This window comes from Hyperolius riggenbachi, chromosome 7, assembly GCF_040937935.1.
Source record: "Hyperolius riggenbachi isolate aHypRig1 chromosome 7, aHypRig1.pri, whole genome shotgun sequence".
Taxonomy (NCBI): Eukaryota; Metazoa; Chordata; class Amphibia; order Anura; family Hyperoliidae; genus Hyperolius; species Hyperolius riggenbachi.
Genome location: NC_090652.1, coordinates 263,230,173 through 263,252,129, shown reverse-complemented (window position 1 = coordinate 263,252,129; position 21,957 = coordinate 263,230,173). Strand labels below are relative to the sequence as shown.

General features: G+C 43.0%; 1 protein-coding gene across 6 annotated transcripts in view; it reads right to left on the bottom strand.

Moving 5' to 3' along the window:
* COBLL1 (cordon-bleu WH2 repeat protein like 1) overlaps nucleotides 1-21,957 on the bottom strand; it is a 194,583-nt gene continuing 172,626 nt past the window's right edge. For all 6 annotated transcript variants that reach the window (XM_068245619.1, XM_068245622.1, XM_068245620.1 and 3 more), the window contains 3 exons: nucleotides 18,479-20,289; nucleotides 11,881-12,036; nucleotides 1-836 (listed from right to left, as the gene is read on the bottom strand). In XM_068245619.1, coding sequence (XP_068101720.1) covers nucleotides 750-836; nucleotides 11,881-12,036; nucleotides 18,479-20,289 — 2,054 coding nt within the window. In that variant the 3' untranslated portion in view covers nucleotides 1-749. The remainder of the gene's footprint in view (nucleotides 837-11,880; nucleotides 12,037-18,478; nucleotides 20,290-21,957) is intronic.

Genomic DNA, 21,957 nt, shown 5'->3' with positions numbered 1-21,957 from the left:
TTTAATATTAACACAACTAAGTCCTTTTATTTGGCAGTGGAAGCGCCAGTGAGATGATGTAGGCTTCAGTATGCATTGCTGTATACCTACACACCCAAAAGCAATACAAACAGTGACGGTCTGTTAAAGCTCATGTTTTACATTTACATTGTTAAAACATCTGTCAAAAAAAGAGGGGAAAAAAGAAAGAAAAGGAAACAAAGAGAGGAAAAAAAAAGACGAACATTAAAAGAAAAATGAAGCCGATTATAGATTCTATAACACATACAATAGTTTCATTACAATGTGTAATCGGTCAACACTGCTGGCTGCAGATTTATTTAAATTATCTTTTGTGACATTGAGGCAATAATGGCAGTTATATACATTACATTTCAGAAATCAAAATAGAATCATTACATCATGTTCTGAAAAAGGGAAAAAAGGTGCAGCGTTTTTCATTTACAAAGAACAGAACATACTCAATGTTACAAAGAATTCCTATTTCCATTTTTTTTCTTTTAAATTTTAATAGCCAGTTATAAGAAAAAAAAACTATTATAGAAAATAGCAGGCTGGAAAGATAATTACAAAGTTCAACTTTTTTTTCTTTTTTTTTTCAACTTTCCTGGGAAAGTTAAAGTGATGCTGTATATTATCTCAATATATTAATATATAAACCATAATTTAACTTGCAACATTGAAACATAACTATGAAACTGGAATATGGGTTGGATGTGAATTAGAAAGGATGATTTTTGGCACAGTGTTTAGTCTTCAGGTAGCGATTGCGAGAAAGCTGGATGACTGATTTGGGCCCTTCTGTTAATGGAAAATGTGTTGGATCGGATAGTGATCTGGAACAAGAGAAGAGTTAAAAAAAAATAATAATGAGTAACAGTCAGTATAAAAACATAAAAAAAATTTGGTGCTTCTTCCCAATTAATGTCAAAGTTCTTTTTTTCCCCACATGCACTTAATAAGATAAGGTAAGTTAAGTGCCCATATGTTTTTTCATCTTCAATTTAAATTTTTTTTTAACAATTTGCAATGAAAAAAGTACCAAAAATTAGGTGAAAAACTACTATCAACATTATTTTGAGTATTTGTTTGCTTACTGGCGGTTTAAAAGGCGTTTTATTTACAAGTTGTAAAAATATCCCCTAGGAAAAACTGCATAAGGGCCAAAGAGTTTTACAAAAAAAGTTGTAGTTTTTGCAAGATGAAATATACGGTATTCTTAAATCCTCACCAACGTCTTATTTCATGCTAACTTCCTTCATTAGTCTGTAGTTGCACCTCCAAATAGTCAGTCATAGGTAGTCATGATATCTGGTGAGAAGTATTTATTCTCCCTCTGAAGGCCATGTGACTAAAGCGGTATAGGTATTAGACTTAAGGTGGCCATAAGTCACTCGAAGTATTGCCAGGGATCTCTTGCCTGGTCACACACTGCACAGTGATTTCCAAAAGATTTCAGCATGAAAATCATCCTGCCACCACCTGCCGTGCCGCGCCCCCCTGCAAGTGTGTAAGTGAAACCCTTTGTGCCTGTGCTCAGTGTTAAGTCTCAACTCTTTGCCGGTGTGACTCCTGGCCTCCTCCGGTGTTTGGTGGCACAGTGATCACTTGTACCACGTGGCTCAGCACATAGTGACATGACAACATGCGCCAATGTCACAGGTGCTCATAGTTACACTGAACACCAGAGGCCAGGAGTCGTGCCAGCAGAGGTGTGAGGCTTAAACACTGTACAGTTGTCACTTATAGACTTGAGGGGACACTAGGCAAGGATCTGTGAATATCAAATGCCTTTACTAACATGCACCAAATCGAGCCCTTGTAACCAAGATTTTGCCACCATTCCCAATCGATCCTTTGGACCAATTTTGTCAAAAAAATGATGGAAAGGTGGCAATGTTGCAGCACCAATTCTCTTCCGATTTGATAAAATTATGAAACAGGATGATTGAGCCACAAATAATGTATGGGCGCCTCAATTTGGGAGTGAGCAATCAATTGGTGAGCAATGAGGAGTAGAAGCAAAATCTATTAATTTGTAAAGCAGGTACCAGTATTTTTTTTTTATTCCCTCCATTCTCTCAAGTGGCTCTGTTACCTGCGTATCTTGGCCGGGAGTCATGCGCAACTAAGCATGCACAGCCCGCCTGCGTCCGTCTTGCTCAACCATCACTGTGAGCGTTCTTCACAGAGCCATTCATGCGTAGAAGGATCAGGGTGACAGCTGCCCGAGCGAGACACTTGCGCGCGACTCCCAGTCAAGCCATGCATCTAACGGAGCCACCAGTTTTGTTTTCAGGTTCACTTTAACCTCCTTGCCGGTTATCCCGAGCTCAGCTCGGGGTAACCTGCGCAGGAGGATATCTCAGGCCCCGCTGGGGAGATTTGCATAATTTTTTTTTTGTTACAAGCAGCTAGCACTTTGCTAGCTGCTTGTAACTTCCGATCGCCGCCGATCCGCCGCGCCGAGTCGCTCCCCCCCGCCCCAGAGCCCTGCGCTGCCTGGCCAATCAGTGCCAGGCAGCGTTGAGGGGCGGATCGGGATTCCCTATGACGTCCCGACGTCCATGACGTCGGTGACGTCATCCCGCCCCGTCGCCATGGCGACCGGGGAAGCCCTGCAGGAAATCCCGTTCTCAACGGGATTCCATGCATACTCTGATCGCCGAAGGCGATCGGAGTGGGTGGGGGGATGCCGCCGCTTAGCGGCTATCATGTAGCGAGCCCTTGGCTCGCTACATGATTTAAAAAAAAAAAATTAAAAAAATGTGCGGCGCTGCCTCATTGCCGGATTTTTTAGACCGGCAAGGAGGTTAAGTAATGTTCCATGAAATTCATATATAACAGAGTCTTAAGGGGCCCATACACCTAACTATTTCCCCGCCGAAATACGGCCGTTTCGATCACAGTTTCGATCACAGTGATCGAAACGGCTGTGAAATCGCTGCGCAGACCGCTGACAGAACGATAGAAATCCATCATTCCTGTCGACTCCCGTCGATCCATCCGTGCGGAAGATTTTTCTCGGGTCGGGAATGCGTCGATAGCGGCGTTCGAATGCCCGACAACCGACGCAATACAGTGGAGATACATTACCTGCTCCGCCGGCGCGAGTCCCCGCTGTCACCACTGTCACCTCCCGGCTCCCATCACCTTCCGCATCACAGCATCAGTGTATAACTTCCTGTGTCACTGCAGTGACAGCGGAAGTACAAAATAGAACTTCCGCTGTCACTGGAGTGACAAAGTTATACGCGGATGCCGATGGGAGAAGATGCCAGCTGGGAGCCGATGCGGAGAAGAGATGCCGGGACCAGGCGGAGAAGAAGACAGCAGTGGACTAGGGGACTCGTGCCGGCCGAAACAGGTAATGTATGCAGGGGGGGGTGGGGGGGGGGGGGTGGGGGCGGCAGCTTCACAGATTGTGATCGGTTTCAGGCTGAAATCGATTCACAATCTGTTTGCAGTAAGGTGGCCATACGATCCCTCTCTGATCAGATTCGATCAGAGCGGGATCTATCTTTTAGTTGAATCTGATGGCAAATCGACCAGTGTATGGCCACCTTTAAGTAAAATAAAAACTATGTTCCCTATGCTCTCCTTGAGATACCAGGAGAAACTGAATCCTACTTTCTAAGGAGATATCTCTTATAAAGGAGTTAGGAGTTTCAACGGTACTTTATACCAGGTTTTTTTTTTTCTCTTTCAAATTTTATTTGTAAGCTGCTAAAAATATTGCTGTGCCAGACTGTGCATCTAGCAATTACACTGTAAACATGTAAATGTACGTTTAGAGGTAATATTTATTTAGCAGAGGTTTTCATCACTTAAACATAATAAGATAAGGTTTACAGTGCCTCTTTTACATAATTTCACATAATAATGTTAACACAAAGAAGCAGAAGGTTTATCTAACCTGACTGCGCATCCCATAGCCAAGTATTCTGCTCGGCCAAACTGGTTATGTACAAAATTCTTAGAGGCTAAATTTAAAGTGGAACTAAACTCAAAATCTCCTTTCTGCACTAAAAGATTAGCAACAGCATGATAACCTATATGGACAAAAAAAAATTCTTCATTACAATTTATGGAAATCTTAAGTTTAGAACTTGGTTACTCTTTACTGGGAGCACTGAAGGGGTTAAAGGCCGGAACACATCATGCAATTTTCATTTCAGATCCTATTTCCAATTGAGAAAATCATTGGATCTGAAGAAAGAAAATACAGTCTACTGATTGCCAGCAACCGATCTCCATACTCAAAATCCATCTATTTCTCATTCAGAAGATCGGACATGCTGAAAAACAGCAATCAAAATACTGGCTGCTGTTCCATGCAAGTGTCCTTCCGATGCCTTTTCGACCACTATCCAGTAGGAAAAATTATCTGAAATTTGATTGGAATTTGAAAAAGTCACATATGCGTGTATTATTATTATTAGCGTGTACACTAGTTTTCTACATATTTAATCAATGTCAGATTTGAAAATCTATCTGATAACTCGCTCAAATAGGATCTAAAGTGAAACTAGCATGGTGTGTACTAAGCTTAAAGAGACTCTGTAACTTCGAAAAGATCCCCTGGGGGGTACTCACCTCGGGTGGGGGAAGCCTCCGGATCCTAATGAGGCTTCCCACGGCGTCCTGCGTCCCACGGGGGTCTCGCTGCAGCCCTCTGAACAGCCGGCGACAGGCCCGACTGTAATTTCAATATTTACCTTTGCTGGCTCCAGCGGGGGCGCTGTGGCTGCTTTAGGCTCGGAAATAGATGGAAATACCCGATCTCCATCGGGTCCGCTCTACTGCGCAGGCGCCTGAGACTTGCGCCTGCGCAGTAGAGCGGACCCGACGGCGATCGGGTATTTCCGCCTACTTCGGAGCTGACAGCCGTCAGAGCGCCTGCGCAGGAGCCAGGAAGGTAAATATTACGTCACGGCTGTACGGAGGGCTGCAGCGAGACCCCTGTGGGACAGAGGACGGCGTGGGAAGCCTCATCAGGATCCTGAGGCTTCCCCCTCCCGAGGTGAGTACCCCCAAGGGGACGTTTTGCCGTTACAGTTCCTCTTTAAAGGAAACCAGAGCAGTCACATATAGAAGATTCGATACTCACCCGCAGCTTCCTCCAGCAGCAAAAGCTTGTCTGAGCCCCACGACGTCCTCAGACGTCCGTCTGCCATTCAGCCGCAATCAGCCCCGGTAAAAGTTCAGTCACGTCCAGTCCGTGTCTACTTTGCATGTGCAGTAGACCCAGACTGACGCAACTGAGCCTATTACCGGGGATGACTGCAGCTGAACGGCAGACCGCGGGAGGACGGCGTGGGACTCAGGCGAGCTTATGCTGCTGGAGGAAGCTGCGGGTGAGTATCAAATCCTCATTATGTGACAGCTCTGGTACACTTTAAAGTGAATCCGAGGTGAACTTTTACCCATTGCATAATTGTGTTCCTTTCCTATTGTTTATAGGGCATTCCTCAAGCCAAATACTTTTTTGTTTTGTTAAACAAGCCACGCCCACAGCTTCTCCAGAGAGTCTTGGCAGTAGCAAGGGCTCATGGGAGCTCAGTCTGGGCAGGAGGAGGGGGAGGTGTTACTAGCCATTGATTTCAGAGGCAGAGGGGAGGAGGGAGGAGGGGGGATTAGGTTTTTTTCACAGGCTGAGTGCTCAAGATGCAGATAAGCCTGCCTCTGTGTAATGTTTACAAACAATATGGCTGCTGTCATTGTATCAGAGGAAGACAATCATATTCTATTAAATCTGTTTGCAGCTAGATTTGCTGTGTAAACTATCTAAACTTTAGATAAGATATGTAGACAAGTTACTTGTTATAGTTAAGGTCCGTACACACGCCGGACTGCAGGAAACGACGGGTCCGTCGCCACCTTCTGCTGGGCGTGTTTTCAGCAGACAGTCCGGTGGGTGTACAGTCTGTCGGCAGACTGATACAGCTGTTTCTGAGCGATCCGCTGGGCGGATCGCTCAGAAACAGCCGTATCAGTCTGCAGACAGACTGTACACACGCCGGACTGTCGCTGGACCCGTCGTTTCCTGCAGTCGGACGTGTGTACGGACCTTTAGTTTGATCTTGACAAACTAAACACAGAAACACAGCAGCAGATTTCTTCAGCAACTATACTTCGTACTTCTTGGACAGCACACCTATCTTGCTTCAGCTATACTTACTACCAAGAGCTATAGTTACATTCTGGGAGTCCGGATGTCATGGCTATTTTTATTCACTCTTTTTTGTGAATAAATATTCTGCTTTTTAAGAATTGGCAAGTGCTGGTCATCCTAAAGGTCCGTACACACGCCGGACTTTAGGCAACGACGGGTCCGTCGTTGCCTCCCGCTGGGTGGGCGTGCCAGCGACAGTCCGGCGTGTGTACGCTCTGTCGTCAGACTGATACGGCTGTTTCTGAGCGATCCGCCCGGCGGATCGCTCAGGAACAGCCGTATCAGTCTGACGACAGAGCGTACACACGCCGGACTGTCGCTGGCACGCCCACCCAGCGGGAGGCAACGACGGACCCGTCGTTGCCTAAAGTCCGGCGTGTGTACGGACCTTTACTTTTTTGTTTTCAGCAACTATACTTTAATTTGTGTGCTGTGCAGAGTTCAGTTCAATTTTAACTGGACATACATAATACTGTATTGTTCTCTGCCTTGTGTTATCAGGCTAGATTGTGTAAGCCAGAGAAGAGTGTTTGCCCAGCTGAATGCACAGTAGCTGTAAAATGATTTGTCTATCTCACCCCAGTTCCCAATCACCTGATTAATGCAATGTATGCAGGCAATGATAAAATGCTTTGCATGGGCAGCCCACCCAAACAAAAGGTGAATTCCAAATAAAACCACTGCATAGGCCATAATATTTAAAACATACCACTGCTTGTCACCCAGGCACAAAAGATAGGTCTCAAACTATCAGCTAAAACTATCACAAACAATTGTTATGGAAGTCAAAGGTCTAAAGATACCTTAATAAAGATTTACAATCAAACCACCAGGTGCTGCTTTAAAGGATACCACAACTGAAATGTGACATGATGAGGTAGACATGTGTATGTACAGTGCCTAGCACAAAGATAACTATGCTGTGTCCCTTTTTTTCTTTCTCTGCCTGAAAGAGTTAAATATCAGGTATGTAAGTGGCTGACTCAGTCCTGACTCAGACAGGAAGTGACTACAGTGTGACCCTCACTGATAAGAAATTCCAACTATAAAACACTTTCCTATCAGAAAATGGCTTCTGAGAGCAAGAAAGAGGTAAAAAAGGGGAATTTATTATCAGTGAGGGTCACACTGTAGTCACTTCCTGTCTGAGTCAGGACTGAGTCGGCCACTTACATACCTGATATTTAACTATTTCAGGCAGAGAAAGAAAAAAAAGGAACACAGCATAGTTATCTGTGTGCTAGGCACTGTACATACACTTGTCTATCTCATTATGTCACATTTCAGTTGGGGTATCCTTTAAACAAATGTCACATTTTTGAGAAAGATTTTCACCAGACAACAACTAAAATCTTTCAGCAGACAGAATTTATGGATGCAGAAAAGACACGCGACTCTTTTAGCATACCAGCCAAAGTATTTCAATTAAAATGGCAACAATGTAACCAAGCAGCTCGGGGTGACCCAAACCACTAGGAATGTATAGGGGGCTAAAGGACTGAAAAGCCCCTCTACTACAAAGCAATGCTTGGTGTGATTTGCCTTTTTAATATAGAAATAATGCAATAATTCGGCTTTTAAGTGAACATCTGTGACTACCCACAATGCACCACTACTGAACATGCAAATGATCTCTTATTGCCCCTGTAAGCCAGGCTAGCATCCAGAACCGCTAGTGTATAGCAAACCTATAGCTTTAAATTTTACACAGCCACATCCACCCCAGATGTAGACAGCCTGTTTCGGTCTTCTGGTCCTCATCAGTACATGGCAGGGATTGATATGACTGTATGGGATAGGGCTTGAACAAGTTGTACGGGGCTTGCTATACACCAGCGGTTCTGGATGCTAGCCTGGCTCACAGGGGCAAAAATACATAATTTGCATATTCAGTAGTGGTGCATTGTGGGTAGCCACCGATGTTCACTTAAAAGCTGAATTATTGCAAGTTTCCTTCTGTTTTAAGAAGACAAATCACACAAATTAAAATGGCAGTTATACTGTATCTTTATATGAATTTAATAAAACATTTTGCATTCAATATTTACAGAAGTAATTTTGTATAAAGACGAATACAAAAAAAAGAAAAGCCAGAAATTCCCGCTACGCTAATCCATGCCTTCCTGCTGACTCATATTGGGAGGCGTGGCTTTAGACTGATGGGGAGTGAGCAGGCAGCTGGGAGCTGCTATGGTGAAAATCAAGATCTGTGAACTAGTGCAGCTGTTCATTTCAATTATTATTATTATTTTGCAAAAAACTACACCTTTTTATTTTTTACAAAACGTCATTTATAAATAGAATTTATAGTGTAAATAGTATTTATGTTTACAATAAAAACAAATTAACTGGGCGGATTTAAGTCCAAAAATAGAGAAAACGTAAAGCAGCTGACCAAAGCAGTTAATCAAAAGCATTGTTTTAGGCTGCTTACACACAGGGACGTTACAGGCGCACGTTAGTGCAGCCTGTAACGCTCCCCCAACGCACCGCAATGTAACACAAGTGGGCTGTTCACACTGCCCACGTTGCGTTACATGTAACGCTGCACGTTCTTAAGACGGTGCAGCATGCTACGGCGTTAGAGCGGCTTAAGCCGCGTTAGACTGTTTGCACATGCGCAGTCATGTTGGGGAGGAGCGGAGAGCGGCCAGGCACATGGCTAATTAATATTCACTGCACGTTGTGACGTGCAGTGTTTACTTCCTGGTGCGGCGGCTCTGTGCGGCGATTGGCCGGTGGGACCACGTGATGCCGCATGTGTCCAAGAGTACGCATCACGGACGCCAGAGTGAGCTGCACAACGCGGCTCACTCTGACGTCCACATCGAAGAGCACCAGGCCTTGCGTTAGGCGCACGTTATGCGACCTTAACGTAGCACCTAACGCAACGTCTTGGTGTGCAAGTAGCCTAAATCAACAACTGTGAAGGTGTGCTCATGCTAAGGCCCTTATTCAATTCACTTTTTCTCCCAACTTTTGTCCTAGGGGATTGTTCATCTCTGTTTAAAATATTGTTTTAGCACTCTGCAAATGAAAAAGTACCAGTACTGTCACAATTATTCTCAGTTTTCTCTTGCTTGCTGGTGGCTAAAAAGGCATTTTATTGATAAGGTGTGACAATACCACCTAGGAGAAAACCTCAAAGATAAAAAGGGTCCAATCCAATTCACTTTTTCTCCTAGATTATATTTTCACATTATAAATCAAATTCCTTTTAAGTCACCAGCAAGCAAGAAAATACTCATAATAATTCTGGCAGTACTTTTTCCCCAGCTTATCAATACTTGTTCAATCGCAGAGGGCAACATTCATTTTAAACAGATGAAAAATTAGTCCACAGTAGAAAACTTGGAAGAAAAAGTGAATTGAATCAGGCCTAAACTAAATCGCATACGGCCCTATGTGCGTTACTGTGCGCTGTATTGCTTTTCATGTACGTACTGCCCTTGGGATTATATGGGCCCATTCACTTCTCTATGTTGTAAAGAACCACACTATCTATCACTATACTTTACAGTGCATTCATGGATAACGTGCGATACAGAGCATGTTACATAGCATCTGTTCATGCTGTGAATATTAAAGTGGGATAAAAAAAATGTGTTTTCCTACTTTTTATTACCCATACAGTTATCATATTTACATTTGTGCACAAGTAATATGGTCCGTTTACAAATTCCCAAAGTAAAGTATATCTGCGCTGAAAGCTGCCATTGCATTTTATTGCATAGCTGCTGTATTTCTATCTAGTAATCACTTCACAGCTCTTTCTGCTTCTCAGCTCAGTACAGCTCAGTTTTGACAGTTTGCTTAATGTTTACTAACTGTACCTGACACAGAAATGTAAACAAAAGATAATGTTATCACCTCTTCGGATGTGGGCACAAGCTTTCCACTGAAGCAAGGAGCTTTTAATTGTGGAACTAAGTGCTATGTTTAACTTTTTGAATACTGTTCTGCTACATATTTGTGGTAGTTGATCTAATGCAGTGAATAATCTTATAGAACAAGGAAATGCCAAGTTTTATACCACTTTAACATGCACATTTAAACATGCAGGGTGTGCACTTCTTTATGCCCACATTGTAGCAGGCGATGCAATACACAGTGTGAACTTAGCCTAACTGGGCAGTAGAAGTTTATCTTAGCCTTTTTGAGCCCTGCCGGAATTAAGAACCCCCCCCCCCCCCCCCCTAGGCTGTTGGTTATAATGTTACACAAGTTGTGATCATTGAAGAGAGACAGGAGGAACGCACAACTAGAGCTGTACACCTGCTTATTGCGTTCCATTAGTAAATAGGCTTAAAAAATGGTGAAGAAATGTGAAAAGTCAAATTCCATCAAGCATAGGTAATGTAAAGTTCACATTTAATTAAAAAGCACGGGGGATTATGTCTGACATTTAAATACGTCTCTGCTCACAAGACCTGCAGAACCCGGGGCCTGACATTAGTGGAAAGTACTGACAGACCAACCTGAACTATTTTACTTTATGAAAAAAGAAAGGGATGGCTATTTATCAAACTTTGGGCAGGTTTATATATTAGCCTAATTGGTCATATGTCCAAGTGACTTAGAAGAGAGATTACCACTAATTGCTGCATTAACCAGCTCTAAACTACACTGAACCAGTTTATGAGGGAAATGTCAAAGTCTACAAAGAAATAATGTTCTGAGATCCATGAGCTCTACTTTAGAGAATTTTTAATGAAAGATAAACAAACAGTTGGTGTCCTCTGAACTGGGATAAACTATTTTGGCATTCTAATTTAAAGTGTAACTGCTGTTACATCATTTTTCCCTAAAAGGACTTCCTAAATGTAAGTGCGGATAAAATGAAGCTCTGATCAATAATGAAATTTACTCGCCTTACTGTTTTTACTTCTGATTTAAAGTGCTGGCATGTATGCATCTGCCTGTATCCCAGCACATTTCACCAAAAATAGCATCCAGAACCCTGCACACATTTTAGCAGGTGCAACCAACAGCTGATTCCCCATGATCAGCCACTTATTAATGTTTTTTTTCCCCCCTCAGAAACAGGGAGGATATGGTGTTATATGACTTCAGTACAAAGTTTGAGAGGGGCCTTGTTTATGTGGCAGTTGTCTCACAAGCAGCGCAGAACCTTTTCTACACATCTAGCAGCTTATAAAATAGACCACTAATCCAAAAAGGTATCTGTGTACTGAACATCTGAAGTACGGAAAAGCTCTGTACTTTAAGGACGACGCCCACTAGCAATGCTTTCGGCATGCTAGCAGATCACAAAGAAGTTCTAATCTTCCAAAAGAATATTTACCAGTAATCCCTAAAATGTGAAAAAATTGAAGGGATCAATTACAGTTTTCCTTTTGAAATACTTTAATTTACTTACCTGGCCGTTGTGTTGAGCAACTGCCTTTAAAGCCTTGCTGAACAACAACCTGTTCATGTCAGCAATTCAATTTGCATTTAGCTAAGAATAAGCCGAAAGCATTTATTTTTTAAAGGGTGTTGAAACAGCCAAAAATAACAAATTTACTAAAAATAGTGCCTCAAATAAATATGTACACCATTAGACAGCTGAACCCAACAGATTGCTTCATTTAATCTCACAGGAAGTACCACTTCAAGCTTCCAGCAGAGTGCGCTATTAGTCATGTTGGCAAAGCACAACTGGAACTTTCTCCGGGACTCGGGAGACGATCAGACACACTCACCCTTTTCAGATTGGCTGCCGCTTCTCCAGAGCGAATAGCAGCCATAATGTCTTGGCGGAGCTGTTCTGGGTCGGGGGCTGGGAAAGAGACTGTGGTCTTTTTCTCAGGAACAGGAGGTGGACTATGCACTCTGTATTTTAGTTCAGGGGTTAGTGTCTACAAAACAAAATGACTCAATGTAACACAATTTCACAGGTTACGGTGATTAATGACAAAATCAGCGGCAAAACTGCAGCATAAATTCCTCAGAGGTTCATTCACATGGGCTGTTATTCATACGGTTAGACATGTAAGAAGCTGATTGCATTTTAGCTATGCATGCGTGTTTATGCATGCGCTGTCACCATTTATCCTAGAGTAAATCTATTTCCTTTCCACATACTCACTAATGTGGAATACAAAAGGAGTGTTTTCCAATCCATTTAAAAAGAGAACCGGTCACTGTGATGATCTGAATCTTCACTTATCATAGCAGTGCAACATTAGGGCCCATTTTTACAAAATCACAATGGGCATGATTCACAAAGATTTTTTTTTTCCCTCTGTTTTCATCTTATCTATGTTACTTTTTTAAAAGGACTCCGAGCAGTGCCTGTGGGTATGCCTTTAAGCATACCCATGACTAATTCATTATATCTTCACACCTACCGGCATGATGTTTGTAATTTTATCCCCCTGGGTTCCTTGTATTTCATTGCATTATGCTGAATGGAGCTGCCGACACTGGGGAAAGTGTTGTCCTGCATAATACAACGCTGAATAAGGAATCCAAGATGACGGCCACAAATTCGATCGCGCAAATAGCGAAAACTAAAAGGCGTAGGGTGGCGGTTTATATATCAATGGAAAGAGAGCTTCAAAATGGTATGCATCTTTCCATAGTTACTGCACTGCTCGGAGTCCCTTTAAGCTCCCAAACAGCAAAAATATAATATAATTAAGGCAAGAAAAGTAATACTGAAATGAAGTAAATCACGAACAACTTACGTTAAGTGATTATTTTGCTTGTAAATCTGCGGAAAGGTTATCTTTATCAAATAGGTGATAAATTTGTCATCTATGAGAAGTTTTGTGAATAGAGCCCAATAGGGATATTCACGTTAACACTGAATCCAATACAGGTCAATGGAGTCCTTTTCATTGAATGCGTTTTTTCTGAATGTGATGCAGAAAGAATATTAACTCCATGCTGCATTTGCACACCCAGCACTGCCCCACATTCCAATCACGATGAATGAAAGTGAATGGTCCCCCCCCCCCTCCCCCGGGGTACACGTACCATGTGTTGAGAAACTAGGACCTATGGGACACTGCGTTTTTTTTTTCATGCAGATCTGGTCAGGTAATGATGTAACGATTGTCAATTACGCTAGGCTACACTTACGCCACACATAAAATGTTTGGATAGGCACGGATGCAAACAGATCCTATGCAAGGCAATCCGTTCACATTTGTACATTTGAAACAGATCCGTTCGGTTTGAGTTCTGCCTGACTTTTTCAAATCGGCCGGACTAAGCAGATGCCAATGGGTATACTAAGCAGGTGGTAACGTGACACGTAACGGAAAACAAGGTTGAAAAACTGATGACAAACGTAACAGTTTTTCATTCATCGAATGTGATCCCAGCCTTAACCCTGGTAAGGAGGGGTGTGGGGAACAATGCTGCCACTCCCACTCACTGTCCCAAAAGAATAGGGCGTGGCCATGTGAGCATTTGCCCTCCCTCCCACAGAGGATCTTGCATCGCAGCACATGGGAGATTGATAGCCTGCTTGGCAAAGTGAGAGGCTTAGCTGTGGAGATTCAGATTATTACAAATACCAATTTCTGGCAGGATCTGGTCTATCATTTTCCGGCACCAGATTTCAGCAGCTGGTGGAAATTCAATACTGAGTTAGCATGATGCAATCCTATTGAAACCAATGATAAGAAGAGAGGCCACTTGGTTTACTATATAAAGAGGACCAAAGAAGTCAGCCAATCACCTAGATTCATGGAAAACACCCCCTGCTTCATGTGTGTACATCATTAGGACACATAGAGCCCATGTGCATGACCGCCAAGCCTGGCACAACTATAAGAACATTAATAGCAATCAATCATTTTTTAAACTCACAAATATACTTAGTAAAAAGTTAAATTAGGCATTTTAAGACAGCAGTTATTATGAGTATTTATTTTACACAGCATTTAGAGTTCTGTCCAAACAAAAACCATAAAACATACAGTTAATTTTCATATCACGTGACAGGAGACAAACAGTACTACTAAGTAGAAGGGTCACATGGTCTCATCAGGAATACATATTAAACATATTGGAGTGTATTAGATATGTTGGTCTAGATCAGGCATGTGCAAACTTGGCCCTCAAGCTGTTGAGGAACTACAAGTCCCACAATGCATTGCAGGAGTCTGACAGCCACAGTCATAACTCATAAAGGCAAATGCATTGTTGGATTTGTAGTTCCTTAATTGCTGGAGGGCCAAGTTTGCCCATGCCTGGTCTAGATCAAGTAACACACACAGGGCCTGATTAAAGGAGCAGGGGTGGACAATGCATGCAGAATATTAAAGTCAGCAGCCATATTTAGGCTTAGTGCACACAGCCTGGGCCCAGGGTATGATCACTGCCTTTTAGCCACTGTGAACAGGCCTTTGTGGGTGGGGAAGGAAGGAGAAGGTGTTGACAAGCCCACATTGATACTTTTTCTGCCAGTTAGGCCAAGTATGTAGGGAATCCTCTTCCATGCGCAGCAGCTCCCACTCCATGTGCAGCCCCCTCTTCCATGTGTAACATCTATGTTATGCAGCACCTCCCTTTCATGTACAGCTCCATTGGGCATCAGCTTTCCTTTTCATGCTTCTCATTTGCAGCCATCTCTTTCATATGTAGCAACCCCTACTTCATGCCTATGTGTAGGGCTGCTCAAATCCAGATGCGGGAGAAACTCAGATAGTTGCTATCCGGATATCTCCCAGTAAACCTGTGCGGGCTGGGCGGGGGGTCAAGCTTACCTGTCTGACGTCTTCTTCAGTCCGTCCCTCGGCGCCTCCCGATGCGGTCCACGCGCATCACGTGACTACAAACACTTCCTCCTTCAACCCGGAAGGAGGAAGTGTTAGTAGTCACGTGACCGCCGCGTGGACCGCATCGTGGGAGGCGCCAGGGACGGACGTCAGACAGGTAAGCTTGACCCCCCCCCGCACAGGTTTACTGGGAGATATCCGGATAGCAACTATCCATGTGTCTCCCGGATCCGGATTTGAGCAGCCCTACCTATGCGCTCCCTTGGGCTTAAGCCGCCCAAGACCTCGACCTTTGTGGCCTTCCTAGAGAGCCTGCACTGGAACAGCATCATACCCATTATTATAAAACCTAAAAGGGAGGCACCTGTCCACCAGATGTGCCATTCAACAGTTTACAACAAGGGTGTAGTAATAATTTTTCCCATTTGCTAGTGGTGGGAGGAGGAGGGGATATGTCATACCAGTTTGCTTGCACAAGGACTACACTATATAATTTAATTACATAAGTAGGGCAATGGGAGGAGTCATTGCTCATGTGTGCCTAGCAATGGGACCTCATCAGAATGCTATAAAGGGCTCCGTGATATGTAGATATCTATCAAAAATATGATTGTTCACTAAAAATCGTACCATTAAAGGCCACCTTAGGCTACCACCTTGGAGTTTTTGCTGAGCCAATTAAAGAGATCCTGTAAGGAAAAAAATTACTTCGGGAGGGAAAAACCTCTGGATTCCAATGAGGCCCCCCCCCCCCCCCCCCCCCATCCTCTTCAGCCTCCTGAATCCGGCACTGGCAGCCCTTGAACAGCGTGCAGTAATATTTACCTATCCGGTCTCCTGCACAGGCACAGTACAAGCTTCCACTCAGACTCCGGTGAAAATATCCAAGCCCAATTGTGTCCTCTCTACTGTGCAGTGGAGCAGACCCGATTGAGCACGGCTATTTGTGCCAGAGTCTGAGGGGAAGCTTGTACTGTGCATGCGCAGGAGCCCACATAGGTAAATATTACCGTGCTCTGAAGCCCCTACTGTGCCTGCGCCGCCCAGCTTGTCGGCGGATTTTCGGGGGCTGTCTGCGCTGGATCTACGAGTATGAAGAGGACAAGATAAGCCTCATTAGGATCCAGAGGCTTCCCCCACCTGAGGTAAGTACCCTAAAGAGGCACTTTTTTCCTAACTTTGCCTCACTTTTCTATACACTTAAAAGATTGCTTAATGTTTTAAATTTCTAAAAAAAAGCATTGTCACTTTATTTTCATGAACTTTTAATTAATAATTTCACTTCAGAGGAAAAGCAACACTGATCTGCCACTGGTCGAATGATTGCTGAATGATTAATGGACCCCCAGCAGACTGAAGAATAATTCCGTACTGTTTAATCATACATGCTGATGTGGATGTTTTGATAAATCTGACTCCAGCCCAGGCTAGCATGATTCTGGCTGAATAAGCGTTCGGGCTCACTGGACCGGGCAGCTAGAAAGCAGTTCCTTGCTGCCACAACTGCCCCCCACACAGACAGTGTGGAAATGATTTAAAGCAGGACTACTTTCTTAAGTGCCTGAAAGAGTTATTAAGTTTACTTTCATTTTGCCCAGGTTGCCATGTCAGTGTTCTTCAGGCTAAAGGATTGCTTTATCTATAGCAGAAGAAAATGAGGACGATTTTCAGTAAAGAGCATCTGTGTGTAGGGTACTGCAGTTTTCTGACTGCAAAGTCTTCTGATTGAACTATATTATGTCATTATGCAAGAAGGATGCGTCCATACTAGCTGTTGTGAACAACTATAATTTTCACAAAGATAACACTACTTTGGTCCTAGGGCAGGTAGGATAACTATGTAGGCAAAGAGGAGTTTGGAAAGATACCCAACACTGTCCTAGTTAGTATAAGATATCCAGTGGGGAACAAAGTGCTTTTTAGTTCCCTCAACATGGAGAAAAGAAATAATAAAATTGAAGCCAAGAATAGAATCATCAATGCTAAACTTCATACATGTTTGAAAAAAATAAAAAATAAAAGAATACTGTAATAATATTTTCAAATAGGTTTAATAATGAGATAATGCAATGCTCTCTCTGAATCGACGTAATTGAACCCTGGTTACAATGCGCTCCCACTCCAGGACAGGGAGAGCTTCACTTGTACTAAACCAAGAGCTGCTATTCTGTCTAATAAGGAGTCTGAGGGATCTATTCAGACAATGCTGCTTAAAATAGGGGAAGAAGGGAAGCGCACATATCTGCTTGTTGTGGCTCTGTGGAGGAGTATCTACTTTACAGGACATGCTGAACAGAATTACACACCTAGCAGATAACACCTTTCCCACAAATGATATGTCAATGGAATTCCCAGCCAGGTCAACATCAGCACAGAGTTTGTATGTTCTCCCCGTGTCTGTGTGGGTTTCCTCCAGGCACTCAGATGTCCCCCACATCCCAAAAACATACAGATGAGTTAATTGGCTTTCCCCTAAAATTGGCCTTAGACATAAAACTATGGTATATTGGCCCTAGACATAAAACTATGGTAGGGATTAGATTGTGAGCTCCTTCAGGGGAGGACAGTTAGTGCCAAGAGATTATATATACACCCTGAAAAACGATACGGAAGATGTTGGCGCTATATAAATACTTGATATAATAATAATAATTATACAGACATCAATTTGCCCTAGGAGATTCAATTACTGCCTGAATATGCCAAAAATCTACAAAGCTACGAACCTGCATTGATTGGACGGAAAAAATTTGGTTGGGCGTTTCATAGATTTTCAGTAGATTACATGGTGATATCTATTGAAGTCTCGGCTAAGTTAAATTTGTCACGTGCCAATTTCATTGGCTCCTGACCCTGTGATCAATGTAAGCCAATGAGATTAGCTCACAGTGATCAGGGGGTCAGAAGCCAATGAAACCGGCTCCTGACCGGCTCAGGGAGCTCTGCTGTCATACCGACAGCAGGGTGAGTGGGCTTTAGCAAGGCGAGCAATCAGTAGTAGTGGCATGGAAGTTGAAATATAAGCCCTGGCAGGGATAACAGATCCCAAACAGGGTGTAGATTTCAATTAATGTAATCTGGAAGTGATTAAGCAACGGCAGGGGTGGTCAGTTAGAGTTTGGCCTCAGTAGACAGAAACCTGTGTGAGAATAAGGTTAGGTTTAGCTATATTAAAATCTTGGTAATATTTACCAATATTTTACTATTGGAATTAGCCCTCCTTAATAATAGAATATGGATAGTTTTACTGATATTCTACCATCCGCTATTTCGAGTGCCCAAATTTCCTCTGCGCCCCTCTTGCATGTACGCAATCTCACATCCCGAGGCTACATGTAGAAAAGAAGTACCCACCAGTGATCAACTCAATTATAAACTTATATGTGTACATAGCTAAAAAGAATTATTTTTGCAGTATAACTATAATACAGTGAGAAACAAATTTAACAATTAGGTCTCTTAGTAAATATCCTCCCTACCAATAAAAACATTCAAATGATTGTTGTTTTTAATTAAGTATGAATTTCAACAATAGCAACATCACTTTTTAACATACAGCGGGTTTTACCTGATCCTCCTGATTTTGTGCAACTTCCTCTGCATCGACAGACAAGACCAAGGGATCCTTTTTCAATTCAACGGGTGAAGTGACAGGTGACCGTGACCACCCAATAGGAGCATCTACGATCAAAGGCAGTTTGGTAGGCGAGGTGATGGGCGAAGTGCTAGAACTGAAAGACTGAGAACGTTTCACCACTGATGTAACTGCAGAAGAAAAAGGTGCAGGAGTCATGCTTGCAAAGGGCCTTGGGGTGGCAAAAGTTCTTAACTTCTGCAAGCTCAGTGGAGCAGATTGGTTAGTTGGAGAGCTCAAAGTTCTGGTCAGTTTAGGCCCCGTGGAGACTTCAGATTTATATTCCTGATGGACAACCTGATTGTCAGTTGAGGGGGCTTCTGATATTGGACTGATCGAGTCATAGAATTTCACCAGCATAGGCGGCTCAGAGCCAACGTTCTGCTTGTGGTCTTCAAATGAGACATGCCTTTTATATTCAGTGGATACAGCAACAGACGACACTTCGTTTTGTACTAATTTGGCATTGCTTTCCATGGAATAATTTGAGAAACTGTTTTCATTTTCTGTACTATCTTCACTAATAGATCCAAGACGACCATTTTTTACCTCGTAAGGGGTTCCTGATGATGATGGTTCAAGTAATTTTTCCTCCACGCTAGAAGTCAGATGTACTACATTTGTTTTAGAGGGCAGAGTTTTAATAGTGGCCTGTGTGGTCTCATTTCCTAGAGGTGTAACTTTAGCAGTACTATTTGCACTATTGGCAGATGCCTTTGTCTTGGCAATGGCTGACGTGACATACATACTTGAAGCCCTCTTCTGCATTTGCAAGTAGAAAGAACTTGGACCTCTTACTGGGCTTGTTTGGGTTGGCTTAGGTTTGACTTCAGGAGGAACCTTATCTGTGCTTAAGACAGGTGCTGCCGATAAACTTCTGGATAAGGCAAAATGGTCTCTGCGACTTGGCTCAGCCACAGTTTTAGAAACCGTGGTGGACTGGTAAGCAGTAGATGCTTGAAATGAGTGGTGTCCATTTTTCACTTCTGAGAAATGCTCGTGTTGTTCCTTTACTGGACCGAGAGAAAATGGTGCATTGGGGGTTGTAACAGTATCACTTACGACATGCTCATTGACTGTTCTATTTTCCATATTCTGGACCTCGTGTGGATCTTCCGACTCCATATATCGCTCTGCATCGAAGGACCTCTGTGGTATGATTTTGTAAGTGGTCATTCCGATCTTTGGAAGGTAGTCCCTTGTAATTTCATTGGAAATTTTAGGATCGGAATGTGGTTTATACATTTTTTGCGCCCTTGACTGCGAACTTTCAACAGCGTTCTCCTGAACAGTCTGTGTTTCCACACTTTCCCTGAAATTCCTAATAAGCTCCTCCTTGGTGTTTTCTTTCCCAGCTACTGGCATCTGATGCCCATTAAACTGTGTCGCCTCTGTTGTGTGACCATTTAGGTGATGCTGGATATTGTCCGTGCTGCTCCCTGAGTGAGTCATTTCTCGAAGATGCGAAAATTCCTTCTTCGCAGTAATCTCAAGGTCACTGTCAAAATTTACAGTTTGGACAGCGGAATCCTGGGTTTTTCCCTTTTGTGCGTTGGTGGGCGTTAGAACCTCACGCGTTTCAGTCAGTGCCACGTGGCTGCTTGGAGTAACAATTTTCGTGCTCTCAGTGTGTTTTTCAAAGGGCAGAGTCTGGGAGGCCTGTTCCGTAATGACTGTTTTTGTTTCTGTTATCTGAGGTTTCTCCAGTTCTGCAGTTGGGGTTGACGTTCTATTATTGCATTCGCCTTAGACAAGAAAAAGAAAATACCAGTCAAAAGTTTGCGTCATCATTAAAAACAATAATACGTGCAATATATTTACAAATGCACAATTCTATAAATGTATTTAAGTGAAAGTAAACTGAGAGTTAAAGTACAAGTTCATGCTGGATGCACATACCTCTGTGCATAGTCCATTCCTCTACTTGTTCCCACCAGCCCGCGTAATCACTCCTTATATAATATGACTTTTGGCTAAAGTCAAATTCTCAGACTGGAAGAGGCAGGTTTGCTGTGATGTTACCTCCTATCACCCTTACAGTTATGTACACTGACCACATAAAAGGAGGAAGTGGGCCTTGTGTTTTGGCACCTGAGACATTTACTTTGTTATGTAAGCAGCAGGCAGGTATGGAGAGGAGTGTAGGGTAACCCAGGTTCATAAAAAAAAAAACTGTAGTGAAAATAGCATAATGACTAAAATTTTTATTTTTTACAATATTCACTTATAGATTAGTCAGTTTTTGCCCATTACAAAACCATTCTTCTCTCTGATTTCTATTCTGAAATTTATCACTGGTGTTGACATCTTTAGTTCTGCCAGGTGACCTGTACGGAATGTTCACTACTGAGTGTTCTATGCACAGAGGGTGATATTTCTTGTTCTGCAGTTGGAAAAAGCTGTCATTTCCCACAATGCAATGAGGTTCACAGACACTGTCCATGTTCATGATGTCACACAGTGGGAGGGGTTTCACCACAATATCAGCCATATAGACCCCCTGATGTGAAGCAGCTGGGCGCCACTATAGCACTAATGCTGAAGTGTGAGGGGGCCGTAAGGGTAATTTGGGGTTCCGGCAATCGTAACCCGAATTACTTCCCTCTCCGAATTGCTACAACCCGAAGAGGGACTAGTATTTAACTCCCCCTGGAATTTGAGTGGCTGCTCCCAACTCACTGATGCGTACATACGCCCCATGATGATCTATTTGAGAAAAGGTAAAGATTTCTGGTAAGAAAGGGGGCATCAATTACAGAATGGAATAAAGTTCAGTCCTTGGTTAAAGTTCCTCTTTAAGCACAGCCCAGTGTTCAACTTTGCAAAAGTAAAGCAGAACAAGAGACCAGTTACTAAAGACAGTAAACTTTGCATCATAAAAACAATTCCCAAGAGCCAGTTTTCCATGCGTCACCAGGGAGGAGACAGAATGGAACCTCTAGCCATGCATGTCACTCACGGAAAATAAATGACAGAACATTTACACACCTTGTCTCACAAAAGTCAACTTAGAAAGACAATATTGTATTTTTGGGCTTTGTGTGTTACATATATCTATCTGGCTACTCCAACCACAGCAGGGCTAAGGGAGCAGCAAGGCCTTGTTTCCTTTTACATAAAAAAACCCTTATATTTATTACAGTGGCTGGAGGACCATCACCTAAAGTCTGCTTATGAAGAGAGTGAACTGTAGGTTGGAACAGAGGTGCCAGTACAAGTATAACATGTATTAAAACACGTTTACAAGGGCAGATAGTGGTGGACTTACCTCCCCAAAGTAGCCATAATTCTGTTGATTATTGTCAACGATTAGCTTTATTCACATACTCCACAATGCAACGCGTTTGGCAGGTTGAATCCTGCTTCATCAGGCAATAATTGGAGCAAACTATTGCAGTATGTCAGGAAGCCAA